This window comes from Anomaloglossus baeobatrachus, chromosome 6, assembly GCF_048569485.1.
Source record: "Anomaloglossus baeobatrachus isolate aAnoBae1 chromosome 6, aAnoBae1.hap1, whole genome shotgun sequence".
Classification (NCBI taxonomy): domain Eukaryota; kingdom Metazoa; phylum Chordata; class Amphibia; order Anura; family Aromobatidae; genus Anomaloglossus; species Anomaloglossus baeobatrachus.
The window spans coordinates 43,482,508-43,509,227 of NC_134358.1; the positions used below are offsets into that span (position 1 = coordinate 43,482,508).

Genomic DNA, 26,720 nt, shown 5'->3' on the forward strand with positions numbered 1-26,720 from the left:
AGATGTCCTGGGAAAGGCTTTGGCCAAACAAACAACCAAGGCTCGGCAACATTCCCAACCTCCAGATTTGCTGTTTTGGTCCCTAATGGGGTTTGCGCTGTTAGAGGTTAGTGAGGACCCCTGTGTCAGATCCTTACTATACAGGTAGTGAGGCCATAAACATGTGGTGGGATAGCCATTATGTGACTCTTTATAAGCCTTATAGAAAGTGTCCCTCATCTGTAACATCCAGGGGCACTTTGTAAAGCTTCATTTCCACAGTGGCAGCGTTGTAGGGACTCTCACCGATGTCTCCACTGCCGATCGCAGGCGGGACCCCAACAGAGACACCCCTAGGGATCAGCTTATATTCAGGAGATACCGCTAACTAAAAATGATTATCTCTAACAAAAGGCCCAACACCCGGGAGCGGCATTGTCCGGAGACATTTAATATATACTGATCAGGTCACACACACAGACTACAGCTCTCAGGTGCACTACTGTTCCTATGTGGGCCTTTCACGAGGTCTTGTCACATAATCCCACCACAGCGGGGGCATGTCGCCCTCTCTGCGGGCGGGGGGCAATGCTTCAGTCTGTACACCTTCGGGTGGGGTCTCCTCCATAATTTGCTGGACCTGTGAAAAACAAGAACAAAAGCATCAGCTGCAGAGAACAAGTCTGGCACCGATGCAGACCCCCCTAGTGATGCGGCTTGTAATGCCAGGCTGGCTCTGGACTGAGTATTTTTAACCATTACATAGCCAAAAATCACTAGATGGGTCATCAATATGAGATGGGTGGGATTTTGACACTCGTCATTCCCACAAGTCGCCTATTTTGGCGGCAGCCAGATGCAGACACTTTGGATGGATCTGTCCTCTGCTGCTCCATCCTCCGTGTAGCAGACCCCGTGGAGTATTGCAGAACAGCTCCGAAAAATAAGAGGCGCAAACAGCTGATCGATGGGTGACAGCGTCCAATCCCACCCATGTTATATTGATGACCTATCTGGTGGATCAGACATCAATATGCAATGGAGAAGGGAAAAAAAAAAAACGGAAAACAATTTCAAATGGACTGAAATGGTAAAAAAAAATATACAATTTGGCCATTTATTTAGTGCAGTAACAACGACCTGAAATCTGATTCTTCAGGTCAATAGCTGTGTGACGGATTGCTTTTGTGCGGCGAGCTGTCATTTTTAAATCGTCATTTTAATTGACATATTTTGATTGTTTTCTTTGTGTTTCATTGTTTGGGGGGAGGGGGTGTAGTAACCACAAGAAAAATGGCAACTCTGAAGATTAAAAACATATTAAAAATACAGTTTAGCTCATGGATTAATTTTAAAACGTTGATCCAACAGACTTTATTTTCAGATTGGGAAAAGGGGGAAGAGCAAGGGGCGATTCATTTTTTCTTCTAATTATTATTAAATGATGAATCAAACCTGCAATCGGTTAATCACTGTACAATGTATGGGATGACCTCGGTGTTACACAATGTACTGTATTTTCAGATTAGAAGATGCACCCCAAATTTAAAGATTTAAAAAAAAAAAAAAAAAAAAAAAAAAAAAGTGTGGGGGGTCCGTCTTAGGCTATGTGCGCACGCTGCACTTTTTTTGTGTTTTTGGCCTCAAAACTGCATGCACTTCCCTAGCAAAGTCTACGAGATGTTATTTTTGCTGTCCGCACAGTGCAGTTTTGTTTAGCTACGTTTTTGTGGTGACCAAAAAAAAAAAAAGCAACATGTCAATTATTTCTGTTTTTTGCATTTTTTTTGGATGCGTTTTTACCATGGGTGCGGTTGTGCGTTTTTTTGCAACCAAAAATGCACAAACGCTGCATCTTTGTGGTCACAAAAAAAGGCAGTGTGCGCACATAGCCTCATAATCTGGTGATGTCTTATAGGAGGGAGGGGCGGCAGCGGTGGTGGAGCAGGGATGTGAGGGCTGCGGAGGCTGTGCGGAGTGCGGTGGGTGTCACAGATGCTCTGCTGGTGGTGCGGGCTTCAAAGAAATGGCATGCAGAGTCGGAACATAAGCAGACTGAGTTCTCGCCTCGATAACAAGCCGAGATCTCATCTGCGCACGCTCCACCTCCGGGCGCCATTTTCCTTAAGTCCTCTGCTGAGAGATCAGTGGGCCGGAGGAGGAGTGTGCACAGATGAGATCTTGAGCAGAGAGCTCCATCTGCACATGCGCCGATTCCAAGCGCCATTATTTGGAGCCAACACCATCGACAGAGCATCTCACCCTCCGCACCACCCTGCGCCACCCAGCCCCCACCGACCCTATTTTCCACATCCCAGTAAGCTACATTCACATTATAAGACGCACCCCTCATTTTCCTTCCAAATTTTGGGGAGAAAAAAAATGAGCCTTATAATCTGAAAAATAAAAAGGTATATGACACCTATAGAGCTGGAGTATAAAGATTCACAGCGTCATTTACATAGTTAAACCGCAGTGATCGGGCGCTGGCTCCAGATGCTTCTGTTAGAAACAGACGCCGGTTGTAGAACGCAGCCTGCACCTGCCCTGTATACAGCGGGCTCAGCTTCTGAGCCTGCCTCCAACCTGTTACTCATATATACAAGGCACAGGTCACTAAGAGGTTAAAAACAACCGCATGAGGGTTCAATAGTATAGATAAGAGCCAGCAGAACGTAACCCTTCCCTGCAGCATGGCGGGGGTATGCACTACTCCAGCACACCATCGCAGCGCACCCACCTCACGGTCCCAGCTTGCTTCTCGAAGCTTCTTCCACTCCTCTCTCTTAGTAAAGTAGTCGGGGTACACGGCCCTCTCAGAGGGATGCCAGTGATCCAGACACCACTCGGGCACCTGAGGACAGTCAGAAAACATAAATAATGAGCCCCTGACAGAGAATCCTGTACATTCTCTGTAAATCTTGTTTGAGAAACATCAGCCGAGGCAAGAAGGGAAGGGGGGGGGGGGGCAAGAAATGGAGGGGGGAAGCAGAGCCTGCAGAGAAAAGAGGGGGGGGTTGGGGGAGTCAAGCAGAGCCGGCCAGAGAAGGGGGGGGGGAAATGAAGGGGGGGGGAGCAGAGATGGCAGAGGCAAGAAATGAAGGGGGGGGGGGGAGCAAGAAATGGAGGGGTGAAGCAATGGAGGGGGGGAAGCAGAGCTGGCAGAGGCAAGAAATGGAGGGGGGGGAAGCAGAGCCGGCAGAGGCAAGAAATGAGGGGGGGAAGCAGAGGCAAGAAATGAGGGGGGGGGGAAGCAGAGCCGGCAGAGGCAAGAAATGAAGGGGGGGGGAAGCAGAGGCAAGAAATGAAGGGGGGAAAGCAAAGCCGGCAGAGGCAAGAAGGGGGGGGGGTTCAAGCAAAGCCAAGAAATGGAGGAGGGGAGGAAGCAGAGAGCCGCCAGAGGCAAGAAATTGGGGGGGGGGAAGCAGAGCCGACAGAGGCAAGAAATGAAGGGGGGAAGCAATGAAGGGGGGGGAAGCAGAGCCGGCAGAGGCAAGAAATGGAGGGGGGGGGGGAAGCAGAGCCGGCAGAGGCAAGAAATGGAGGGGGGGGGGGGGGAAGCAGAGCCGGCAGAGGCAAGAAATGGAGGGGGGGGGGGGAAGCAGAGCCGGCAGAGGCAAGAAATGGAGGGGGGGGGGGAAGCAGAGCCGGCAGAGGCAAGAAATGGAGGGGGGGGGGGGGAAGCAGAGCCGGCAGAGGCAAGAAATGGAGGGGGGGGGGAAGCAGAGCCGGCAGAGGCAAGAAATGGAGGGGGGGGGGGGAAGCAGAGCCGGCAGAGGCAAGAAATGGAGGGGGGGGGGGGGGAAGCAGAGCCGGCAGAGGCAAGAAGGGGCAAAAGGAAGCAGAGCTGGCAGAGGCAAGGAGGAGGGAGGAGAGCAGGGCCAGCAGTTCTCTTGGTTTCCTGTCTGAAGTGTCCAGCCCCTGGTAACACAGGTAATAGTAAGTCTGAAGGGCTGATTGTACAGACCTTGTAGCAGTCGTATCTCTCGTAGGAGGTTCCTCCTGGGGAGTCTACAAAGATGTACGGCTGGGGGTGTTGGAGCCGGTAGAATTCCTCTTCTCCGGCCTTCAGTAGTAAGGTCGCTTTAATAAGATCCTTCTCATTTCTATTGTCATCGAAGCGCGCCCTCAGCATGCAGGCCTCATAGCGGAACTGGTCTCTGCGGAGGGGAGCAACACAAGGGATTAACACCAGGTAGAGCCGTCGTGTACTACAGATACCAGCAGCATCATCCAATGTACCATTTAATTACAGGACACCAAAGTTGCTGTAAAAACAAGCCTAGGCTTCTAAGGATCAAACCCTCAACCAGTGACACATTGCTGGAGCTGGGAGTGTGAAAGGGGCCGGTAACGGGATCATTTTATTATCTATGTCAACCCAACCCCCCTCTGTCTTTACATCGGTAATGACGGGGACAGGCTTAGCTATTTAAATGGCCAGTCAGCCCCCTTCACATCTGGTGCTGATGACGTGCCAATAACAAAAACTCTCTCTTGGGTTGTACAGAGCTCATGAATATGCTGGACTACCTGCAGCGCGCCAAGTAGTCCTCTAATGATAAAATCAATATTTAAATCAGAAGGAGATTATCAAAATTACACTAAGCAGCCCAGTAAGTGACACATTGCTAGAATCTGGTTCTCTGTCTCTACATTACGCTGCCCTCAGATTAGGCGACAAAAATTTGGTGACAGATTCCCTTTAAGTTTGTGTGTTTAATTTCTTTTACGTCGCACTCGCCACAACCTCGAAGCCGGCATTTTTATCACATCTTGTGCTAATGTTAAGCTCCAGTCAAGTTCCAAATATTGTTCCCATCTTATAAGGTAAAGCCGGAGGATCTCACATCTGTGATCTGTGATCCCAGCAGCCAGAAGGGCACAAAACAGCAGCCGATCTGTAACTCCAATTACATTGTGTGGGAAATGGGGAAGGCAGACTCGACTGTTCCCAGCGCTCCAGCTCCTGAGGTCGGAGCCTGGATGGAGGGCGGAGATGGCGGTGACCCTCAAGTGCTGCGCATCCTCCGACCCCAGACCTGACCCGTTCCATGTTGCCTACATTGTGCCGCGGCTCCTTCGGTCGGATGCCAACAATCAGATCGGCTGTACCGGCTTCCCAGGTAAGAAGCGTCCTCTGTGTCCTGTTTTTTTCTCCTTAGTTCCCGTCTGTGCTTTTTACAAGTCTATATTTTGGTGAAACCCACGTAAGGCCCAGTGCTGCGGCTTCACAAACTTCTGAGTCCTTTTTCTGATTTGTCCTCATTGATTTCTCCTTTCATATCCAAACTTTCTATCAAAATCTACTGGGTGCAATTGGGTCCAGCGTGATGTTTCCAGCTTCATCAGACACATTCTTTAAAGGGGTGTTCCAGCTCTGCTTCACTCCGCATCAGGGTCGCTGACGCCACATCTATGGACGCCAAACACAATCAGCTGGGACTGTGCGCCTGGCAGCAGATGTAACATCACCGGGCAGAAGTAAACAGAGGGGTATTGCCCCCATATACACAGCCTCTAACATGTGCCCCCAGGACTCCTGCAGACCCTGACAAAAAGGGCCCAGTGCCACGGAGCGCTGCTCTGCAGGACAACAGTGAACGAGACACAGCGCTGAGCCAGTGCGCTCCCCTTTATTTTCCAGTGATTATAGTGATGATGCACCCTGCTAATAGGCTTTACCCCAGCACAAGGGATCAGAATCCTGCAGCTGTGATAAAAACTACAACTCCTGACTTGCTGGAATTTGTAGTTTCTCCAAATGAAGCGTCAGATTTCTGATCCCGGCTCTAGAAATGGAACAATCTCGCTAACAGTTGAGTGACCTGACGGCGGATCCCCCTCGTTCAGCGACCTGACGGCGGATCCCCCTCGTTCAGCGACATGAGCGTGGATCCCCCTCGTTCAGCGACATGAGCGCGGATCCCCCTCGTTCAGCGACATGAGCGCGGATCCCCCTCGTTCAGCGACATGAGCGCGGATCCCCCTCGATCAGCGACATGAGCGCGGATCCCCCTCGTTCAGCGACATGAGCGCGGATCCCCCTCGATCAGCGACATGAGCGCGGATCCCCCTCGATCAGCGACATGAGCGCGGATCCCCCTCGATCAGCGACATGAGCGCGGATCCCCCTCGATCAGCGACATGAGCGCGGATCCCCCTCGATCAGCGACCTGACGGCGGATCCCCCTCGATCAGCGACCTGACGGCGGATCCCCCTCGATCAGCGACCTGACGGCGGATCCCCCTCGATCAGCGACCTGACGGCGGATCCCCCTCGTTCAGCGGCATGAGCGCGGATCCCCCTCGTTCAGCGGCATGAGCGCGGATCCCCCTCGTTCAGCGGCATGAGCGCGGATCCCCCTCGTTCAGCGGCATGAGCGCGGATCCCCCTCGTTCAGCGGCATGAGCGCGGATCCCCCTCGTTCAGCGGCATGAGCGCGGATCCCCCTCGTTCAGCGGCATGAGCGCGGATCCCCCTCGTTCAGCGGCATGAGCGCGGATCCCCCTCGTTCAGCGGCATGAGCGCGGATCCCCCTCGTTCAGCGACATGAGCGCGGATCCCCCTCGTTCAGCGACATGAGCGCGGATCCCCCTCGTTCAGCGACATGAGCGCGGATCCCCCTCGTTCAGCGACATGAGCGCGGATCCCCCTCGTTCAGCGACATGAGCGCGGATCCACCCTCGTTCAGCGACTGACGGCAGAGCTGCTGAAAACTGATACATTGTTGCAAAAAGTAACTTCTAAAATTTCTGGAGGCGTCAAACGCTCTCATATAAATAATGCATCGTGCCATCATCTGCTGCCGCGACTTTCTGTACGGCGCGGCCATAACGTCACGTGACTAGAGCGGCCAATCAGGATGCACCGCGGTCAGGTGACACTCAGTCGCCAGCTATAGAACCTGCGCGTTTTACGTCCTGGCGTTAGAATATAAATATAATATGTGACGATGCTGCGTTGTCATAGAGATTTGTTGTTTTATTTTTCTAAGAAGATGACAGCAGCGAATAAAAAGGCAAATCCGACACCGGTCGTAACAAATGTCCCCAAAAGTAATGCAATCTAATGCGTTTCCATGGAAACGACTTTTGCGCGAAGGTCAGAGGTGAAATCCTACATCCAGAGGAGCGTACAGGGGTGAAAAGGCCTGAAATAAGTGAGTACACCCCTGCTGTCATTGAGTGTCCTCTCCAGGGGCAGCAGCCGCCGCTCCGGGTGGGGGCTCTCCCTCCTCACTGCAGGCGGCCCCGGCTGCTCCCCCTCCTCGCACACGTCTTCCTATTACCTGAAGACGCACCACGACTCCAGGTGGCGCAGGGACTTCTTGTACAGCCGCAGCACCTTCTGCTGGTGGTTGAGCAGCCCCGCCATCTTGCCACCCCCTCCTCATCCCCCAACCTAATCCTGGAGCCTAAACTTCTGGGCGTCTCACCGTTCTCTCCAGCGATTGGTCATCCAGGTACCACGTGACAAACTGACGCACGTTACGTACAAGCGTTCCGCTGCTAGAGAAAGAGCTGTGACTCACGGACGCCATATTTTCGAAGACCAAATATTAAACATATTTGAATAGACAAAAAAAAAACCTCTCTAATGAAGTTAGATGAACTGACAGTGGCTGATTAGACTAAGACAGTAAAATGTTTAGAATTGTGTATGGCAATGTTGGCAATTTGAGAAAACTGGAGGGTGTAGCAAGATGGAGGGATGAAGGGTGTACGAAGATGGCTTGAAGTGCATGCTGGGAAAAGGAGAGAAAGAGAGGCAGAGCCACGCTGGATTCAATATGTCACTGCTCAGATTCATTGGTGAGAGGATCACAACTCCCATCGTCCTTACATGGGTCTGTCTTGTATCTTGTCTATAGATTGTTAGCCTGTGATCAGCTGCCTGAATCCATAATGCATTGATATGACTACAACTCCCAGCATGCCGTGAAAGCCTTAGGCTGGGGATATAAGTCTCATGGCTAAAGATCACATACTTTTTTTTTCTTAAAGGGGTTGTTCACTTTTGGGGACATCATTTTTTTTACTTCAATTATTTTTAGTCCAAAATACAAGCATTTCTCAGTTGGGTTTCATTAGACACTTTGCAGCATTTACCTTTTACTGGTTCTTTGTGTCTTTGCATTAACTTTGATGATAAATCAGCTGAGATGAGCTCAAGAAAACACGGATAAAAGTTACAAGTGCTCCTTCAGACTGTAGAATGGGCTTACTGACAGGTTGACACTGACACTGCAGCTTAGCTCTCATTAAAGTGAATAGGAGCTGAGCAGCAGTACCAGGTCCATCTAATAGCTGACCAATGGGGGTGTCGGGTCTCGGGCCCCCACCAATCTGATATTGATGACCTATTCTAAGGTCTGGACACCCCCTTAAAGCCCCAATTATACTAATGGGATGTAATTAAAGGGGTTGTACAGTTGTCATCTGCTAAAGGGTTAGCTGCAGCGCTCATGCGATACGTGTTCTGTAGTTGTAATGTCACCGTTGTGAACATGCCCAGCTTTTGGAGTTTTGGGAGCAAAAACTCAACTAAATCCTCACAATTTCAAAACTAAGTTTTGAGGATTTTTGTTTTAATATGCAACACATTATGGATTGCTACCTGACCAGAAGCACCATCAGTACAGAAATACATCAGGAAGATCACAGGCAGTACAGAAATACAGCATCAGAACCACTGACAGTACAGGAATAGATCACCTGAGCCACTTTTAGTACAGGAATACAGCACCAGAACCACCATCAGTACAGGAATGCAGCACTAGAACCACCATCAGTACAGGAATACAGCACTAGAACCACCACCAGTACAGGAATACAGCACCAGAACAACAGTCAGTACAGGAATACAGTGCTAAAGCCACCTTTAGTATAGGTATACAGCGCCATAACCACCATCAGTATAGGAATACAGCATCAGAATCGCCACCATACAGGAATACAACTTTAGACCCACTATCAGTACATGACTACAGCAGCAGAGCCACCTTTAGTACAGGAATACAGCGGCAGAACCACTGTCAGTACAGGAATACAGTGCCAGAACCACCGTCAGTACAGGAATACAGTGCAAGAGCCACCTTTAGTACAGGAATAAAGCACCAGAACCACCATCAGTATAGTAATACAGCATGAGAACCACCACCATACAGGAATACAGCACCAAAACCACCATCAGCACAGGGATACAGCTCCAGAATCATTGTCAGTACAGGAATACATCATCAAACTTATTACAGCGATGAATTGCAGTTACTGGTCAGCCCCATACACAATTGCATCAGATGATCCTGCAACTCCCATTATGTCCATATCAATGGTAAAGAAATACTGGGAGTTATCACTCATCAGACTGTGAACCCTACACCCAGCACCGCTCCATAATGTCCTCCACAACCTGTGCCGCTCCATAATGTCCTCCTCACCCTGCGCCACTCCATAATGTCCTCCACACCCTGCGCCGCTCCATAATGTCCTCCACTCCCTGCAACTCTCCACAATGTCCTCCACACCCTGCGCCGCTCCATAATGTCTTCCACACCCTGCAACTCTCCACAATGTCCTCCACACCCTGCACCTCTCCATAATCTTCATGTGTCCAGGCCTGACCTAGAAGAAGCACAGAGGCATAAAAACCCTTAGGCTCTGTGCGCACTAGACCATTTTACTCGCGGATTTACCCGCGGATTTGCCGCGGAAATTTCTTGAGAAATGTCTGCAATCTTTGTGCAGACATTTCCCAGCAAATTCTATGAGAAAAAAAAATAGCTGTGCGCACTTGTGCGGATTTTTCTCAAGAAATTTCCTTGAGAAGAATTTCTCGAGAAAATTTCTTGAGAAAATGAGCATGTCCATTATTTCCGCAGGTACCCTGCGGATTTCGGCAGTACAGCCTGCAAAATCCGCAGGGAACCACCCGCGGGAAAATGGCGGCAAAATCGCGGCAAATCCGCATGCGGATTTGGTGCGGATTTTTTCCGGAGGTCCGGAAATCTTTCACTCCCAGAAGTTTCTCAAGAAATTTTCTTGAGAAACTTCACATTTCTAGTGCGCACATAGCCTAATACATGGAAGTACAATTATAGAATCTGTCATTTTACCTTTTCTGCTGTTTGTTCCTAGATATTGGAATAAATCTGACCGATCCTATGTTCAGGGGATTATACCGAGGCACGAGGAAGCACCAGGGTGAGTTTTGCTCACAGATGACCATTGCTGATGTTACTCCACCTTAGAAGTCTGTGGTTTCTTTCTGGTTAGCGGCCGGTGAGAACAGAAAAATACAAAGGATTGTAAATTTCGACGGTCTCCAAAGAATTCTGGAGGGTCCGTATATTTATACCCTGCATATATATAGTCGTTTTGTAGATAAATGTAGGTGTTTCTTAGATAATGGCAAAATGCAGAATAAAACTACCACACAGGGCACATAAATAGCACCGCCATACTGCACAGAAATACTATAACACACCACTAGGGGGTGGTTACTATAAACAGATTGGGTTTAGCTCCTTTTGAAGAGAGATCAGACGGCCACTCATTCTTCCTCTTGGGCTGCTAATTAGGCTCATACATATTCACTGCTTCCCCCGCCCTTCGGCATCTGTGATTGGTTGCAATCAGACGAGCCCCCACACTGAGTGACAGCGTGACTGAGGCTTCTAATTATAGACATCGATGGGCAGGTCTATATTGTACAGTAAAATAAATTAAAAAATTGGCGTAGGATCCCCTCTTATTATGATACCAGCACAAATAAAGCCTGACAGCTGGGGGCTGGTATTCTCAGGCTGGGGATACCCATGGTTATTGGGCGCACCTCAGCCTAAAAATATTAGCTAGCAGCTGCCCGGAATTGCCACATTAGATGTGACAGTCCCGGCACTTTACCTGGCTCTTTCCGATTGCCCTGGTGCCGTGGCAATCGAGGTAATGAGGGAGTTAATGGCAGCCCACAGCAGCCACTAAGCCCTGGATTAGTGATGGGTAGGCTTTTATGAGACCTCCATCACTAATCTGTAAGGGAAAGTAAATAAGCACAAACACCGAAAAAATCCTTTATTTGAAATAAAAGACAAAAAAACCCCTCTTTCACCACTTTATTAACCCCAAAAACACGCCTGCAGGTCCAACGTGATCCACACGAGGTCCCACGACGCTTCCAGCACTGCTACATCTGAAGCTCACAGCGAGCGCCCTAGAACATGACTGCCTTCTGTGAGCTCCACGCAGCGACTGAACTGAGCTGCTCGATCACCGGTGACGTCATTCAGGTTAGTCGCGGCCACAGTTGGAGTCCTCCAACTGTGACCGCAAATCACCTGAGTGATGTCACCACTGATTGCGCGGCTCAGTTCAGTCGCTGCGTGGAGCTCACAGCGGGCAGTCATGTTCTGTGTCGCTTCAGATGACTGTGAGCTTCAGATGTAGCATTTTGTGCCGCTGGTGCGTTTTTTTTGGGGACAAAAACGTGCATCTTTGTGGTCACCACAAAGATGCAATGTGCGCATATAGCCTAACCAGTCGCTCGACTGCACAGCGGTAATGGTTTATGTTCCCTTTACAGATGACTTTGCAGATATCATTGACCGTGCTGTGAAGATCGGTGTGGAGAAGGTAAGAGCCGCGGCCGGCACCTGCTGCTGGAGAGTTATCACCTACATATTCCATGGGATTGTAAACTTTTTGGGGGAGGGGGCGCTTGTTTTGTCCCATTAAGAAGCTTTTTATTGTTGACCATGTACAACGCAATAAGTCAGGTGTCATCCGAAACTAACCAGACCCCCATTTACTCTGCAGTTTATGATCACAGGAGGAAACCTGCGTGAGAGCACAGAGGCGATCGAGATGGCCCGAACCAATGGTATCCACCCATGACTCTGTTTAGGGGGACGTATATATATATATCTCTATGTTAATAAGGGATGAAGCCAGTGGTGGAAAATGAAGCTTGGGGTCCCAATCTCAAACATGGCCCCCAACTGTCACAGGTCTTCAGTAATTTTGGTCATCTCATACTGATGAATGGGACCTTTAGGTCTCCCCTAGGCTCCAGGGCCTGGGTGTTACTGCAGCCCCCGCACCCACGGTGGTAACAACCTCATTACTGATCCTGTACTGATCTGGAGTTACTCCTGTATTATACTCCAGAGCTGCACTCATTATTCTGCTGGTGCAGTCACTGTGTACATACATTACATTCCTGATCCTGAGTTACATCCTGTATTATACTCCAGAGCTGCACTCACTATTCTGCTGGTGCAGTCACTGTGTACATACATTACATTCCTGATCCTGAGTTACATCCTGTATTATACTCCAGAGCTGCACTCACTATTCTGCTGGTGCAGTCACTGTGTACATACATTACATTCCTGATCCTGAGTTACCTCCTGTATTATACTCCAGAGCTGCCCTCACTATTCTGCTGGTGCAGTCACTGTGTACATATATTACATTACTTATCCTGTACTGATCCTGAGTTACCTCCTGTATTATACTCCAGAGCTGCACTCACTATTCTGCTGGTGCAGTCACTGTCTACATACATTACATTACTTATACTGTACAGTTCCATGTTACCTCCTGTATTATACTCCAGAGCTGCCCTCACTATTCTGCTGGTGCAGTCACTGTGTACATACATTACATTACTGATCCTGCATTGATCCTGAGTTACATCCTGTGTTATACTCCAGAGCTGCACTCACTATTCTGCTGCTGCAGTCACTGTGTACATACATTACTGATCCTGTACTGATCCTGAGTTTCCTCCTGTATTATTCTCCAGAGCTGCACTCACTATTCTGCTGGTGCAGTCACTGTGTACATACATTACATTACTTATCCTGTACTGATCCTGAGTTACCTCCTGTATTATTCTCCAGAGCTGCACTCACTATTCTGCTGGTGCAGTCACTGTGTACATACATTACATTACTTATCCTGTACTGATCCTGAGTTACCTCCTGTATTATTCTCCAGAGCTGCACTCACTATTCTGCTGGTACAGTCACTGTGTACATACATTACATTACTTATCCTGTACTGATCCTGAGTTACCTCCTGTATTATTCTCCAGAGCTGCACTCACTATTCTGCTGGTGCAGTCACTGTGTGCACACATTACATTACTGATCCTGAGTTACCTCCTGTATTATACTCCAGAGCTGCACTCACTATTCTGCAGGTGCAGTCACTGTGTACATACATTACATTACAGATCCTGTACTGATTTTGCATTACACTCCAGAGCTGCACTCAATACTCTGCTACCTATAGACTACATATGGTATATATGATTGTGTTTTCTAAGTATTCTAATCCCATGAGTTTGGCAGCTCGGTTCTTCGGCACGGTCGGCTGCCATCCCACCAGGTGTGGAGAGTTCGAGGCTGGAGATCCCGACCAGTATTTATCAGATCTACAGAAGCTGATAGAGGACAATAAAGGGCGGGTTGTGGCTGTCGGAGAGTGCGGGCTGGGTAAGTGTAAAGCTGGTGTTCGCTTTTATTGTACACAAACTGTAAATTCTAAAATGTAAAGGGCTTGTCCCAACTGCAAAACCTCTTCTGAACATAACGCTGCGCAGACCAAATGAGCAATCAGCAGGAAGTGAGTGGCAGCCGCAGAGATCACTTCCTGTTGATTAACTCATTTGGTCCGAAGGCGGAGAGAAGGAAGCCGGCGCTGATTGGACGTGGAGCTCACATGACGTCGCAACCCCACGTGAGTCCCGACACTGCGAGCCTGGACACCACAGGAACAGTGCCGCTACGGGAGGTGATTGTAGACTTTATTATTTTACCTGGGGGTAAATGTGGAATCAGAAGGGGTTGTCCTAGTAGGGGACAACCCCTCTATTCATATTTTGATAGATCCCCTTCCCATTAGGTAGTAATGCCCCCCTTCCTGGGCCCATCCTGGTATATATGTCCCCATCCTGGTATATATATGACCACAATTCTGGGCCCATCCTGATATATCCTCATGTACAGCACCATGTAATTAATGGTGCTCTATAAGTAAATTATATGTCCCCATTCTGGCATATATGTCCCCCATTCTAGTATATATGTCCTCATCCTGGGCCAATACTAGTATATATGTGACAAATCCTGGTATATAGGGCCCCCATCGTGGTATATATGTCTCTATCTCTTGGAATATGTGTCCCTCATTCTGTTATATATGATCCTCATCCTGGTATATATGTCTTCATCCTTGCATATTTGGCCCCCATCCTGCTATATATGCCCCTCTTCTTGGTATATATGTCTCCATCCTAGTAAATATGTCACCCATTCTGCTATATATGTTCCCCACCCTGGTAAATACGTCCCCATTCTGGTATTTAAGTGCCCCATTCTGGTATATATGTTCCCATACTGGTATATGTGTTCCCCCATCCTGTTATATATGTCCCAAATCCTGGAATATATGTCCGCCATTCTGGTATATATGTCACACATCCTGGTATATGTGTGCCAAATCCTGGACTATATGTCCCCCATCCTGGTATATATGTCTCCATCGTGGTATATATGTCTTCATCCTTGCATATATATCCCCCATCCTGGTAAATATGTCGCCATCCTGGTATATATGTCCCCCATTCTGGTATATATGTCCCTATACAGGTATATGTGTTCCCCATCCTGGTATATATGTCTCTATCCTGGTCCCCACCCTGGTAAATATGTCTCCGTCTTGGTATATATCCCCCCCATACTGGTATGTATGTCCCCCATCCTGCTATAAATGTCCCCCATTCTGGTATATATATGTTCCCCATCCTGGTATATATATCTCTATCCTGGTATATATGTTCCCCACCCTGTTATATAATGGGTCCCTTATATAGTCCCCGCTCTGCGTCTTTAGAACAAAAACTAAACACTCTACTCCCCTTCCTCAGCTCTCCTGCAGCGCGGGGGTCACAGGCCTTTGTACCCCTGGGCCCCATCACGACCTCTGATTGCAGGTAACCGTACAGTGTGCGAGTTATTTTCTCTTACCTTTACAGACTTTGACAGACTGGAGTTCTGCCCAAAGGAAACGCAACTCAAGTGAGACACATTTCTCTGTTTTTCTGTTATTGAGTGCAACACATTTTTGCAAAAATTATTTCTCTTTTGTCCCTCAAATGTCATTCTCATGGCTGCTCCGTGCAATATTCTGCATTGTTCAGACTATAAGAGGCAGCCCTGGCTTATACAGCAGGACACAGGAAAACAGATTTACTACTAATAAAACCTTCCCTGGCTGTGCGAAGAATTAGAGGGGTCAATGTCACGAATGTTAATGCACTAGGGTATAATATGTTAGTGTATCTCCGCACCGTATGTTTTATTCCTATATAGCTTCCCAGCGCACTCTGTGACTGCAGACTTATGAATATTCACAGTGTGTGCTCCGATACATAGCTCTGCTACATAAGCACACATACACACACAGCTCTGCTACATAAGCACACATACATACACACAGCTCTGCTACATAAGCACACATACATACACAGCTCTGCTACATAAGCACACATACATACACACAGCTCTGCTACATAAGCACACATACACACAGCTCTGCTACATAAGCACACATACACACACAGCTCTGCTACATAAGCACACATACACACACAGCTCTGCTACATAAGCACACATACATACACACAGCTCTGCTACATAAGCACACATACATACACAGCTCTGCTACATAAGCCCACATACATACACACAGCTCTGCTACATAAGCACACATACATACACAGCTCTGCTACATAAGCCCACATACATACACACAGCTCTGCTACATAAGCACACATACATACACAGCTCTGCTACATAAGCACACATACATACACACAGCTCTGCTACATAAGCACACATACACACAGCTCTGCTACATAAGCACACATACACACACAGCTCTGCTACATAAGCACACATACACACAGCTCTGCTACATAAGCACACATACATACACACAGCTCTGCTACATAAGCACACATACATACACAGCTCTGCTACATAAGCACACATACATACACAGCTCTGCTACATAAGCACACATACATACACACAGCTCTGCTACATAAGCACACATACACACACAGCTTTGCTACATAAGCATACATACATACACAGCTCTGCTACATAAGCCCACATACATACACAGCTCTGCTACATAAGCACACATACATACACACAGCTCTGCTACATAAGCACACATACACACACAGCTTTGCTACATAAGCATACATACATACACAGCTCTGCTACATAAGCCCACATACATACACAGCTCTGCTAGATAAGCCCACATACATACACACAGCTCTGCTACATAAGCCCACATACAAACACACAGCTCTGCTACATAAGCACACATACACACACAGCTCTGCTACATAAGCACACATACATACACAGCTCTGCTACATAAGCACACATACATACACAGCTCTGCTACATAAGCACACATACATACACACAGCTCTGCTACATAAGCCCACATACATACACACAGCTCTGCTACATAAGCACACATACATACACAGCTCTGCTACATAAGCACACATACATACACACAGCTCTGCTACATAAGCACACATACACACAGCTCTGCTACATAAGCACACATACACACACAGCTCTGCTACATAAGCACACATACACACAGCTCTGCTACATAAGCACACATACATACACAGCTCTGCTACATAAGCACACATACATACACACAGCTCTGCTACATAAGCACACATACACACACAGCTCTGCTACATAAGCATACATACATACACAGCTCTGCTACATAAGCCCACATACATACACAGCTCTGCTAGATAAGCCCACATACATACACACAGCTCTGCTACATAAGCCCACATACAAACACACAGCTCTGCTACATAAGCACACATACACACACAGCTCTGCTACATAAGCACACATACATACACAGCTCTGCTACATAAGCACACATACATACACAGCTCTGCTACATAAGCACACATACATACACACAGCTCTGCTACATAAGCCCACATACATACACACAGCTCTGCTACATAAGCACACATACATACACAGCTCTGCTACATAAGCACACATACATACACAGCTCTGCTACATAAGCACACATACATACACACAGCTCTGCTGCATAAGCACACATACACACACAGCTCTGCTACATAAGCATACATACATACACAGCTCTGCTACATAAGCCCACATACATACAGCTCTGCTAGATAAGCCCACATACATACACACAGCTCTGCTACATAAGCCCACATACATACACACAGCTCTGCTACATAAGCCCACATACATACACACAGCTCTGCTACATAAGCACACACACATATACACAGCTCTGCTACAAAAGCACACACACATATACACAGCTCTGCTACAAAAGCACACACATATACACAGCTCTGCTACATAAGCACACATACATACACACAGCTCTGCTACAAAAGCACACACACATATACACAGCTCTGCTACATAAGCACACATACATACACACAGCTCTGCTACAAAAGCACACACACATATACACAGCTCTGCTACATAAGCACACATACATACACACAGCTCTGCTACATAAGCACACATACATACACACAGCTCTGCTACATACAGTTGGAATAAGAACTTTCCTTCCGCTCTCTATAAAGACACATCTGCAGGTGTTTCCCTCCGCTCTCTATACAGACACATCTGTAGGTGTTTCCCTCCGCTCTCTATACAGACACATCTGCAGGTGTTTCCCTCAGCTCTCTATACAGACACATCTGCAGGTTTTCCCCTCCGCTCTCTATAAAGACACATCTGCAGGTTTTCCCCTCCGCTCTCTATAAAGACACATCTGCAGGTTTTTCCCTCCGCTCTCTATAAAGACACATCTGTAGGTTTTTCCCTCCGCTCTCTATAAAGACACATATGCAAGTTTTTCCCTCTGCTCTATATAAAGACACATCTGCAGGTTTTTCTCACTATCTGACATGAAATCAGAATAAACCTTTCCCATTTTAGGTCAATTAGGAACCAAAATTATTTCTATTTGCCAAATGCCAGAATAATGAGAGAGAGAATGTTTTAAGACATTTTTTTTACTTTCTGCAAAGTCAAAACTTTCCCTCCATTTCATTAGTATTTGGTGCCATTGCCCTTACAGTGTGTGACTTCGGTTTTGGATCTCCTTCCACAAGCTTCTCACAATAGTTGGTAGAAATTTGGTCCGATTCCTCCCGACAGAACTGGTGTAACTGAGCCATGTTTGGAGGTCGCCGCTCGCATCGGCCTTTTCAGCTTTGCCCATAAATTTTCAATAGGATTGAGATCAGGGTTTTGTGATGGCCACTCCAAAACATTGACTTTGTTATCCATAAGCCACTTTGTAACCAGTTTGGCAGTAACTTCGGGTCATTGTCCATTTGGAAGACCCATTGCCGCCCAAGCTTTAAGTTCCTGGCTGATGTCTTGAGATGTTGCCTCAGTATTGCCACATAATCTTCTTTCCTCATGATGCCATCTATTTTGTGAAGTGCACCAGTCCCTCCTGCAGCAAAACAACCCCGCAACATGATGCTGCCATCCCCGTGTGTCACAGTTGGGATGGTGTTCTTAGGCTTCAAAGCATCTCCCTTTTTCCTCCAAACGTATCGATGGTCATTATGGCCAAACAGTTCAGTATTAGTTCATCAGACCACAGGACATGTCTCCAAAAATTAAGGTCTTTGTTCCTGTGCATTTGAGAACATTAATCTGGATTTTTATGTTTCTTTTGGAGTAATGGCTTCTTCCTGGCAGAGTGGCTTTTCAGCCCATGCTGATACAGTACTCATTTCACTGTTGATAATGACACAATCTTACCAGCTTCCGCCAGCATCTTCACAAGGTCTTTTGCTTTTGTTCTTGGGTATATATGCACATTTTTGACCATAGCACATTCATCTTTGGTACACAGAGCCCGTCTCCTTCCTGAGCGGTATGATGGCTGGACATTCCCATCTTGTTTGTACTTGCGTATAATTGTTTGTACAGATGAATGAGGCACCTTCAGGTATCTGGAAATTCCTCCCAAGGATGAACTAGGCTTGTGCAAGTCCACAATTCTCTTCCTGAGATCTTGGCTGATTTATTTTGACTTTCCCATGATGCTACATAAAGAAGCAGTGTGTTTCAGGTGTGCATTAAAATACATCCACAGCTGTGTGTCTCTAATTAACTCAGATGTTGCCAATAAACCTATCAGAAGCTTCCAAAGACATGACATCATCATATGGGCTGTCCCATATTATTTAAAGGCATAGTACTCTTAGTGTATGTAAACTTTTGACTTTGCAGACAGTAATAAAAATGCCATAAAACATTCTCTCTCTCCATTGTTCCAACCTTGATGCATTGTTTAGCCCATGCATTTTATGTATACCAACACACACAAGCGCACACTGAGTTGAAAAATTATTCATACTTTATGAACTTTATCACATTTTTTCATGTTACACCTACAAATACATGTATTTTGTTGCCCAGAATTTTACATTTCACCTTTAATTTCATTTTCTTGCTATTCAGGTATTTTGAGAAGCAATTTACTTTGGCAGAGAAGTGTAAACTTCCCATGTTCCTGCACTGTAGAAACGCACACAAGGAGTTTTTAGGTGAGTATTAGAGTCTTAAAGGAGACAGAGCACACAATTTCATTTTAAATTGAAGACTGTATGACAATTTATTAATACTGCAATAATAAAATAAAAGTTTAATGTTCTTGATCTGAAGACTAAACTAAAGGTCTGGCTGCTTGCAGTCACCACTAGGGGGAGCTCACTGAGAAAGACGTATAGATCTCCCATTGGGCTTGTAAAAAAACAAACAGTGTGCAGTGAGCTCCCCCTAGTGGTGGCCTTATAAATCAATATATTCACATATATGTGAACGTGTCATGGTGTAATTCGTTGTTCCCGATGTCCAGATCATTTTAAAATTCCCTTATTAATTTTATTGTTTTCCAATCAACTTTTATTTTTGTTCCTTTGTTCTATTTCAGATATAATGCAAAGAAATCGGGAGCGCTGCGTCGGAGGAGTGGTGAGTGTGTGATCGTCTGAGAAGATTACATAGATTTATTACATCCTGGTTCCACAGATTTTGAATATACAGTATAATCATATTTTCAAAAACGTTCCTTGGTTTTAGTGAAACAATTTATTTTTTTTAAAGTTTGACTGATAACACCTCTATATACAGTAGATAACACAGGATTCACCATTCACAGTAAGTGATATCCCAGCTCCCCTCCTCCTCCCTTACAGTGACTGATAACACCTCTATATACAGTAGATAACACAGCGTCCACCATTCACAGTAGGTGATATCACAGCTCACCTCCTGCTCCTCCTGTACAGTGACTGATACATCTATATACAGTAGATAACACAGGATCCACCATGCGCAATATATGTTGTCACAGCTCACCCATCCCCCTCCTGTACAATGATTGATTACACCTCAATATACAATATATAACTCAAGATACACCATTCCCAAAAGGTGATGTCACAGCTCACCTCCTCCTCCTGTACAGTGACTGATAACACCTCTATATACAGTAAATAACACAGGATCCACCATTCACAATAGGTGGTATCACAGCTCATCTCCTCCTCCTGTACAATGACTGATAACACCTCAATATACGGTATATAACTCGATACACCATTCTCAATGGGTGATGTCACAGCTCACCTCCTCCTCCTGTACAATGACTGATAACACCTCTATATTCAGTAGATAACCTACTGTGAATGGTGGATCTTGTGTTATCTACTGAATATAGAGGTGTTATCAGTCATTGTACAGGAGGAGGAGGTGAGCTGTGACATCACCCATTGAGAATGGTGTATCGAGTTATATACCGTATATTGAGGTGTTATCAGTCATTGTACAGGAGGAGGAGATGAGCTGTGACATCACCCATTGAGAATGGTGTATCGAGTTATATACCGTATATTGAGGTGTTATCAGTCATTGTACAGGAGGAGGAGATGAGCTGTGATACCACCTATTGTGAATGGTGGATCCTGTGTTATTTACTGTATATAGAGGTGTTATCAGTCACTGTACAGGAGGAGGAGGTGAGCTGTGACATAACCTACTGTGAATGGTGGATCTTCTGTTATGTCACAGCTCACCTCCTGCTCCTCCTGTACAGTGACTGATAGCACCTCTATATTCAGTAGATAACACAAGATCCACCATTCACAGTAGGTTATGTCACAGCTCACCTCCTGCTCCTCCTGTACAGTGACTGATAACACCTCTATATTCAGTAGATAACACAAGATCCACCATTCACAGTAGGTTATGTCACAGCTCACCTCCTGCTCCTCCTGTACAGTGACTGATAACACCTCTATTTACACGAAATAACACCGGATCCACCATTCACAATAGGTGATATCACAGCTCACCTCCTCCCTCTCCTGTACAATAACTGATAACACGTTTAGAATAAAGCAACCTCGGATCCTATAAGTGATGCTGATTCTATTATGCGTTGGGTCGTTAGCAGCCGGTCACACGATGTTTCCTCATTTAGGTTCATTCATTTGATGGCACAAAAGAAGACGCAGAAGCAATCGTTGCCTTAGATCTGTATATTGGCATTAATGGCTGGTAAGCAGAAACTTGGAATTAGAGGGTCGAGTCCGGGATTAAAGGGGGTTTTCAGAAGTAGGTAATGTTGGATTTCCGCAGATCGGCGGACTGAAGGTGCTGCAGTGACTCCTCATTCTTTACTGAGGGTCGCTTGTACGGGACGCATCATCTATATGTGCAGCTAGACCCCACTCACTGATCAGATATGGACGGACGATCCTTGGTGCTTTAACACTTGAATCAAAACGGATAGGATTGTCTAGGATTAGAAAACCATGATTGCTTCTGTCACTAACAGCGCCACCTCTGGTTGTATGCGTAACTGCAGCTCAGCCTTATTCAGATTAACCACTTGGAGACTCATCTAATTTATGTTTTTTAACATGCTGAGGCCTTTAGGGTCTGAGCTTTACCTCTTTGTTTTCTTTTTTTTTTTAGCATAATGAGCACTACACAATGTAACCTTGGGGTGAATTTGCTGGGATGTCCGCTTCTGGGCAGAAAGTCTTCTAACACATACTATATTTATGGATAGCAACAATCTGTAAAAAATCATTGCTGACATCTTTCCTCTTTGCATTGTGTGAACGCAAGGGTGAATGCTGCAGACCAGCAAACTGCCAAAACTTCTGCTTTTATAGAGGCGGTCAAAGTTCCTTATGAACAATTAATCATTTGGCAATTGATCTGGCTGCTACTTCACCCTCTTAATTCCTATGGAAGCAGTACTGGTGTACTTAGTGTTTGTCTGGGACTTTTATATTGATGGTCTTTCTCTAGGAAAGTCCTTGAATATCTGATCAGTGGGGAAAAAGATGCCGCGCCTGAGTGCTGCACATCCTCCCCATAGTCGAATAAATAGGGGGCCGATATGCAGTACCGGCTACAGCCACTATTCCATTTACAAAGCTGTGTTCTTCGTTTTTTATGACTTTATATAGTTATAATCTCACTGCTTGTACTGTAAAGAATCCATAGTCTCACTGCTTGTACAGTAAAGAATCCATAGTCTCACTGCTTGTACAGTAAAGAATCCATTAGTCTCACTGCTTGTACAGTAAAGAATCCATAGTCTCACTGCTTGTACAGTAAAGAATCCATAGTCTCACTGCTTGTACAGTAAGGAATGCATAGTCTCACTCTTTGTAGAGTCCATAGTCTCACTGCTTATACAGTAAAGAATCTATAGTTTCACTGCTTATACAGTAAATAATCCATAATCTCACTGCTTATACAGTAAGGAATGCATAGTCTCACTGCTTGTACACTAAAGAATCCATAGTCTCACTTCTTGTATAATAAAAGAATCCATAGACTCACTGCTTGTACAGTAAAGAATCCATAGACTCACTGCTTATACAGTAAAGAATCCATAGTCTCACTGCTTGTATAATAAAGAATCCATAGTCTCACTGCTTGTATAATAAAGAATCCATGGTCTCACTGCTTATACAGTAAAGAATCCATAGTCTCACTGCTTGTATAATAAAGAATCCATAGTCTCACTGCTTGTATAATAAAGAATCCATGGTCTCACTGCTTATACAGTAAAGAATCCATAGTCTCACTGCTTTGTATAATAAAGAATCCATAGTCTCACTGCTTATACAGTAAAGAATCCATAGTCTCACTGCTTGTATAATAAAAAATCCATGGTCTCACTGCTTATACAGTAAAGAATCCATAGTCTCACTGCTTTGTATAATAAAGAATCCATAGTCTCACTGCTTATACAGTAAAGAATCCATAGTCTCACTGCTTGTATAATAAAGAATCCATGGTCTCACTGCTTATCCAGTAAAGAATCCGTAGTTTCACTGCTGCCTATACAGTAAAGAATCCATAGTCACTACTTGTACTGTAAAGAATCTATAGATTCACTGCTTATACAGTCTATTATATAATTGCCAATATAGCAGACAATGTAATACACATTTTTAATTTTCTTCTACCAGTTCATTAAAAACAGAGTCCAACCTGGAAGTGCTGAAGTCCATCCCGAGCGAGAGGCTGATGATAGAGACAGGTAGGTGCTGAAAGGAGATGTGCACATTTTACTGGGAAAATGCTCGTTTTTATGCCACAGGTAGTTGCACATCCGGTGTTTTCTGGTGGAAAATTCTCATTAAATCACCTTTGTTGGGGTTGGACTTGTGTATGTCGTACAGATGTGTGATGCTGGAGTTCTGCTCTGATGATAGATGCCCCATGGTGCGGGGTGAAGAATACCCATGCCGGCTCAAAGCACGTGAGAACCACATTCCCGACTAAGAAGAAGTGGGAGGCAGGACATTGCCTGAAGGACCGGAATGAGCCGTGCCACATTGTGTGAGTATCGGACCCCACCATGTCTCCTCCAAGGGCTGAGACCCCCAACACTCATTCTCTGGTGTAACCGAGCTGTATGTCATAACAGGAGTGGGAGTGACATAGACATTAAATCATGTTTTTAGGTTAGATGTATCTTTAAAAAAAATATTTTCATATAAAAAAAAACTTGCAATTTTCACATTGGCCACTAGGGCTAAAATTAGACTCCTATTTCCTGTTTTTCACATGGACAATCGTGAGGTTAGAGTCAGTATACAATCTCATTGTATAGAAACAGTTCATGGTTTTTAAGGTGGAAAGAAGACACCAGTCCATCGAGTTCAACCTATAGCCAACCATGATGATCCAGAAGGAGGCAAAAACCCCATGAGGCAGATGCTAATTGCCCAGTATTAAAGGAAAAAAAAATCAGACGAGTCCCTGAATTATATTTATCAAGACATAAAGGCCTATCTTGAACTGTTTGGTCAATTGAACAAGAGTGCCATAAGCCTGCTTTACACGTTGCAATTTCGCATACGATTTCGTATGCGATTTGCAACGCCCCCATCGTATGTGCGGCACGTTCAATTTGTTGAATGTGCCGCACATACGATTAACCCCCGTCACACATACTTACCTTCCATACGACCTCGATGTGGGAGGCGAACGTCCTCTTCCTGGAGTGGGAGGAACGTTCGGCGTCACATCGACGTCACTCGGCAGCTGGCCAATAGAAGCGGAGGGGCGGAGATGAGCGGGACGTAAACATCCCGCCCACCTCCTTCCTTCCGCATTGTGGGCCGGGAGCCGCAGGACGCAGGTAAGATCTGTTCATCGTTCCCGGGGTGTCACACACTGCGATGTGTGCTACCCCGGGTACGATGAATAATCTGACGTACAATTCATGAGGAATAAACGACGTGCGTGCGATGAACGTTTTACCGTTCAATCGCAATCGCACGTAGCTGTTACATACTGCAATGTACCTTACGATTCCGGATGTGCGTCACTTACGACGTGACCCCGCCAACACATCGTAAGATACATTGCAGCGTGTAAAGTGGGCTTTAGTCTTATGAATTCATAGTCTTGCTGCTTTGCAAGTAAAGAACCCATAGTCTCATTACTTGTACAGTAAAGAATCCATAGTTTCACTGCTTATACAGTAAAGAATCCATAGTCTCACTATTTGTACAGTAAAGAATCCAGTCTCTTGTGAATACTGGATCCTGTGTTATCTACTGTATAAAGAGGTATTATCAGTCATTGTACAGGAGGAGGAGGAGGTGAGCTGTGATATCACCTATTGTGAATGGTGGCTCCTCTGTTGTGTATAGCGGCGTTATCTTTTGTCGTAATCTTTTCTGTGGTTATAACAAGACTAGAAATATTAGGTCAAGTGCCCAGTGCTCTTTGTATACAGTGATATGAAAATTGAAGGAGCCAACCATCCTCTGCACAAGAATTTGTTGGCAAATGTGTTTTATTACTTTCTAGTCTTTTGTACGTGTGTGAGTAGTCGCTCGCTCTGCAGTCTCCATTTATATGGGCACCAGACATCACTAGACTATCCTGTAGGGTATCTCTGTAGATCCCGGGTAGTTCGGGGTGTTATTATCCTCCTAGCAGTGATGATGCGGCCACTACAGTAGGAAATGATCAGACAATGGAGATTCTGTCTATGGAAGAAGCCAAAATAACAATTCCATTGTCTTGTTTTTGTTTTGCAGACAAGTCCTGGAGATAATGGCAGCAATCAGAGAAGAGGAGCCCGAGGAGCTGGCCAAGACCCTGTACAACAACACCACCAAAGTGTTTTTCCCAGACGTGTAGCTTGGAAAATACAGTGTGTCCACCAATATCCTGTCCATCGCCATTAACTTGAGAACGGCGGCAGCTATAGGCATAGAAGTGGTGTCTAGGTATAGTAAAGTAGCCATGCACTATGCAATGAAACCACCTATAGCGCCACCTGGTGGAAAACAACGGAGTTAACATTTTTATCTCGAAAACGGAACGAGATAGAGAAAAAAAGTGAATTAAAAAATTAAAGGGCATCATCAATTCAATACGAATCGACACCTTGCATACAGAAATGCTATGGTATGAAACCCATGACCCCCCAAAACATTGAATGCTGGTCACACATATGGCGCTCATGTAACTTTGATGCTCAAAGTGGCCCCCGTCAGCTGCAATGCACATCTGGCCTCTGCACAGCATACTGTATCTTGCTGCACGTTGTGCAATATGGTAGGGGACACGTTTGCACAAGCCTCTGTGATACGTCGTCGTAGGTCCTGCAATGTTGGTGGAGGGGTCGCATACACCTGCTGTTTGATGTGACCTCACAGAAAGAAGTCCAATGGGGTCGGGTCAGGTGAGCGGAGGCCACTCCACACAGCCACCATACCCAATGACTTGAAGGAAGGTCTCCATGAGGTGTCGCTTCACGTCCGCAGCCTTGTGAGTTTTACATGTTCTAATCATAGCATTTCTGTATGCAAGGTGTCGATTCCTATTGAATTGATGATGCCCTACAACTTTGTAATTCACATTTTTCTCTATATTGTTCAGTTTGAGATAAAAATGCTAACTCCGTTGTTTTCCACCAGGTGGCGCTATAGGTGGTTTCATTGCGTAGCGCATGGCTACTTTACTATACCTAGACACCACTTCTGTTCCTATAGCTGCTGCCGTTCTCAAGTTAATGGCGGTGGACAGGATATG

The 26,720-nt window shown here is 45.8% G+C and overlaps 2 protein-coding genes across 2 annotated transcripts; one reads left to right on the top strand and one right to left on the bottom strand.

Annotated features, from left to right (window-relative positions):
* Positions 1-409: 409 nt before the first annotated feature.
* NDUFB9 (NADH:ubiquinone oxidoreductase subunit B9) lies at positions 410-7,403 on the bottom strand. Its single transcript, XM_075316194.1, has 4 exons — positions 7,272-7,403; positions 3,947-4,139; positions 2,720-2,833; positions 410-619 (listed from the first exon to the last, which is right to left on the bottom strand). The coding sequence occupies exons 1-4, from the start codon at positions 7,355-7,357 to the stop codon at positions 488-490; spliced, it is 525 nt and encodes a 174-aa protein (XP_075172309.1). The 5' UTR covers positions 7,358-7,403; the 3' UTR covers positions 410-487.
* Positions 7,404-7,757: 354 nt separating this feature from the next.
* TATDN1 (TatD DNase domain containing 1) lies at positions 7,758-25,879 on the top strand. Its single transcript, XM_075316195.1, has 12 exons — positions 7,758-7,794; positions 10,120-10,185; positions 11,564-11,613; positions 11,797-11,860; positions 13,338-13,481; positions 15,023-15,065; positions 19,596-19,681; positions 20,068-20,108; positions 21,619-21,695; positions 23,633-23,703; positions 23,879-24,005; positions 25,721-25,879. The coding sequence occupies exons 1-12, from the start codon at positions 7,773-7,775 to the stop codon at positions 25,821-25,823; spliced, it is 894 nt and encodes a 297-aa protein (XP_075172310.1). The 5' UTR covers positions 7,758-7,772; the 3' UTR covers positions 25,824-25,879.
* Positions 25,880-26,720: the final 841 nt, after the last annotated feature.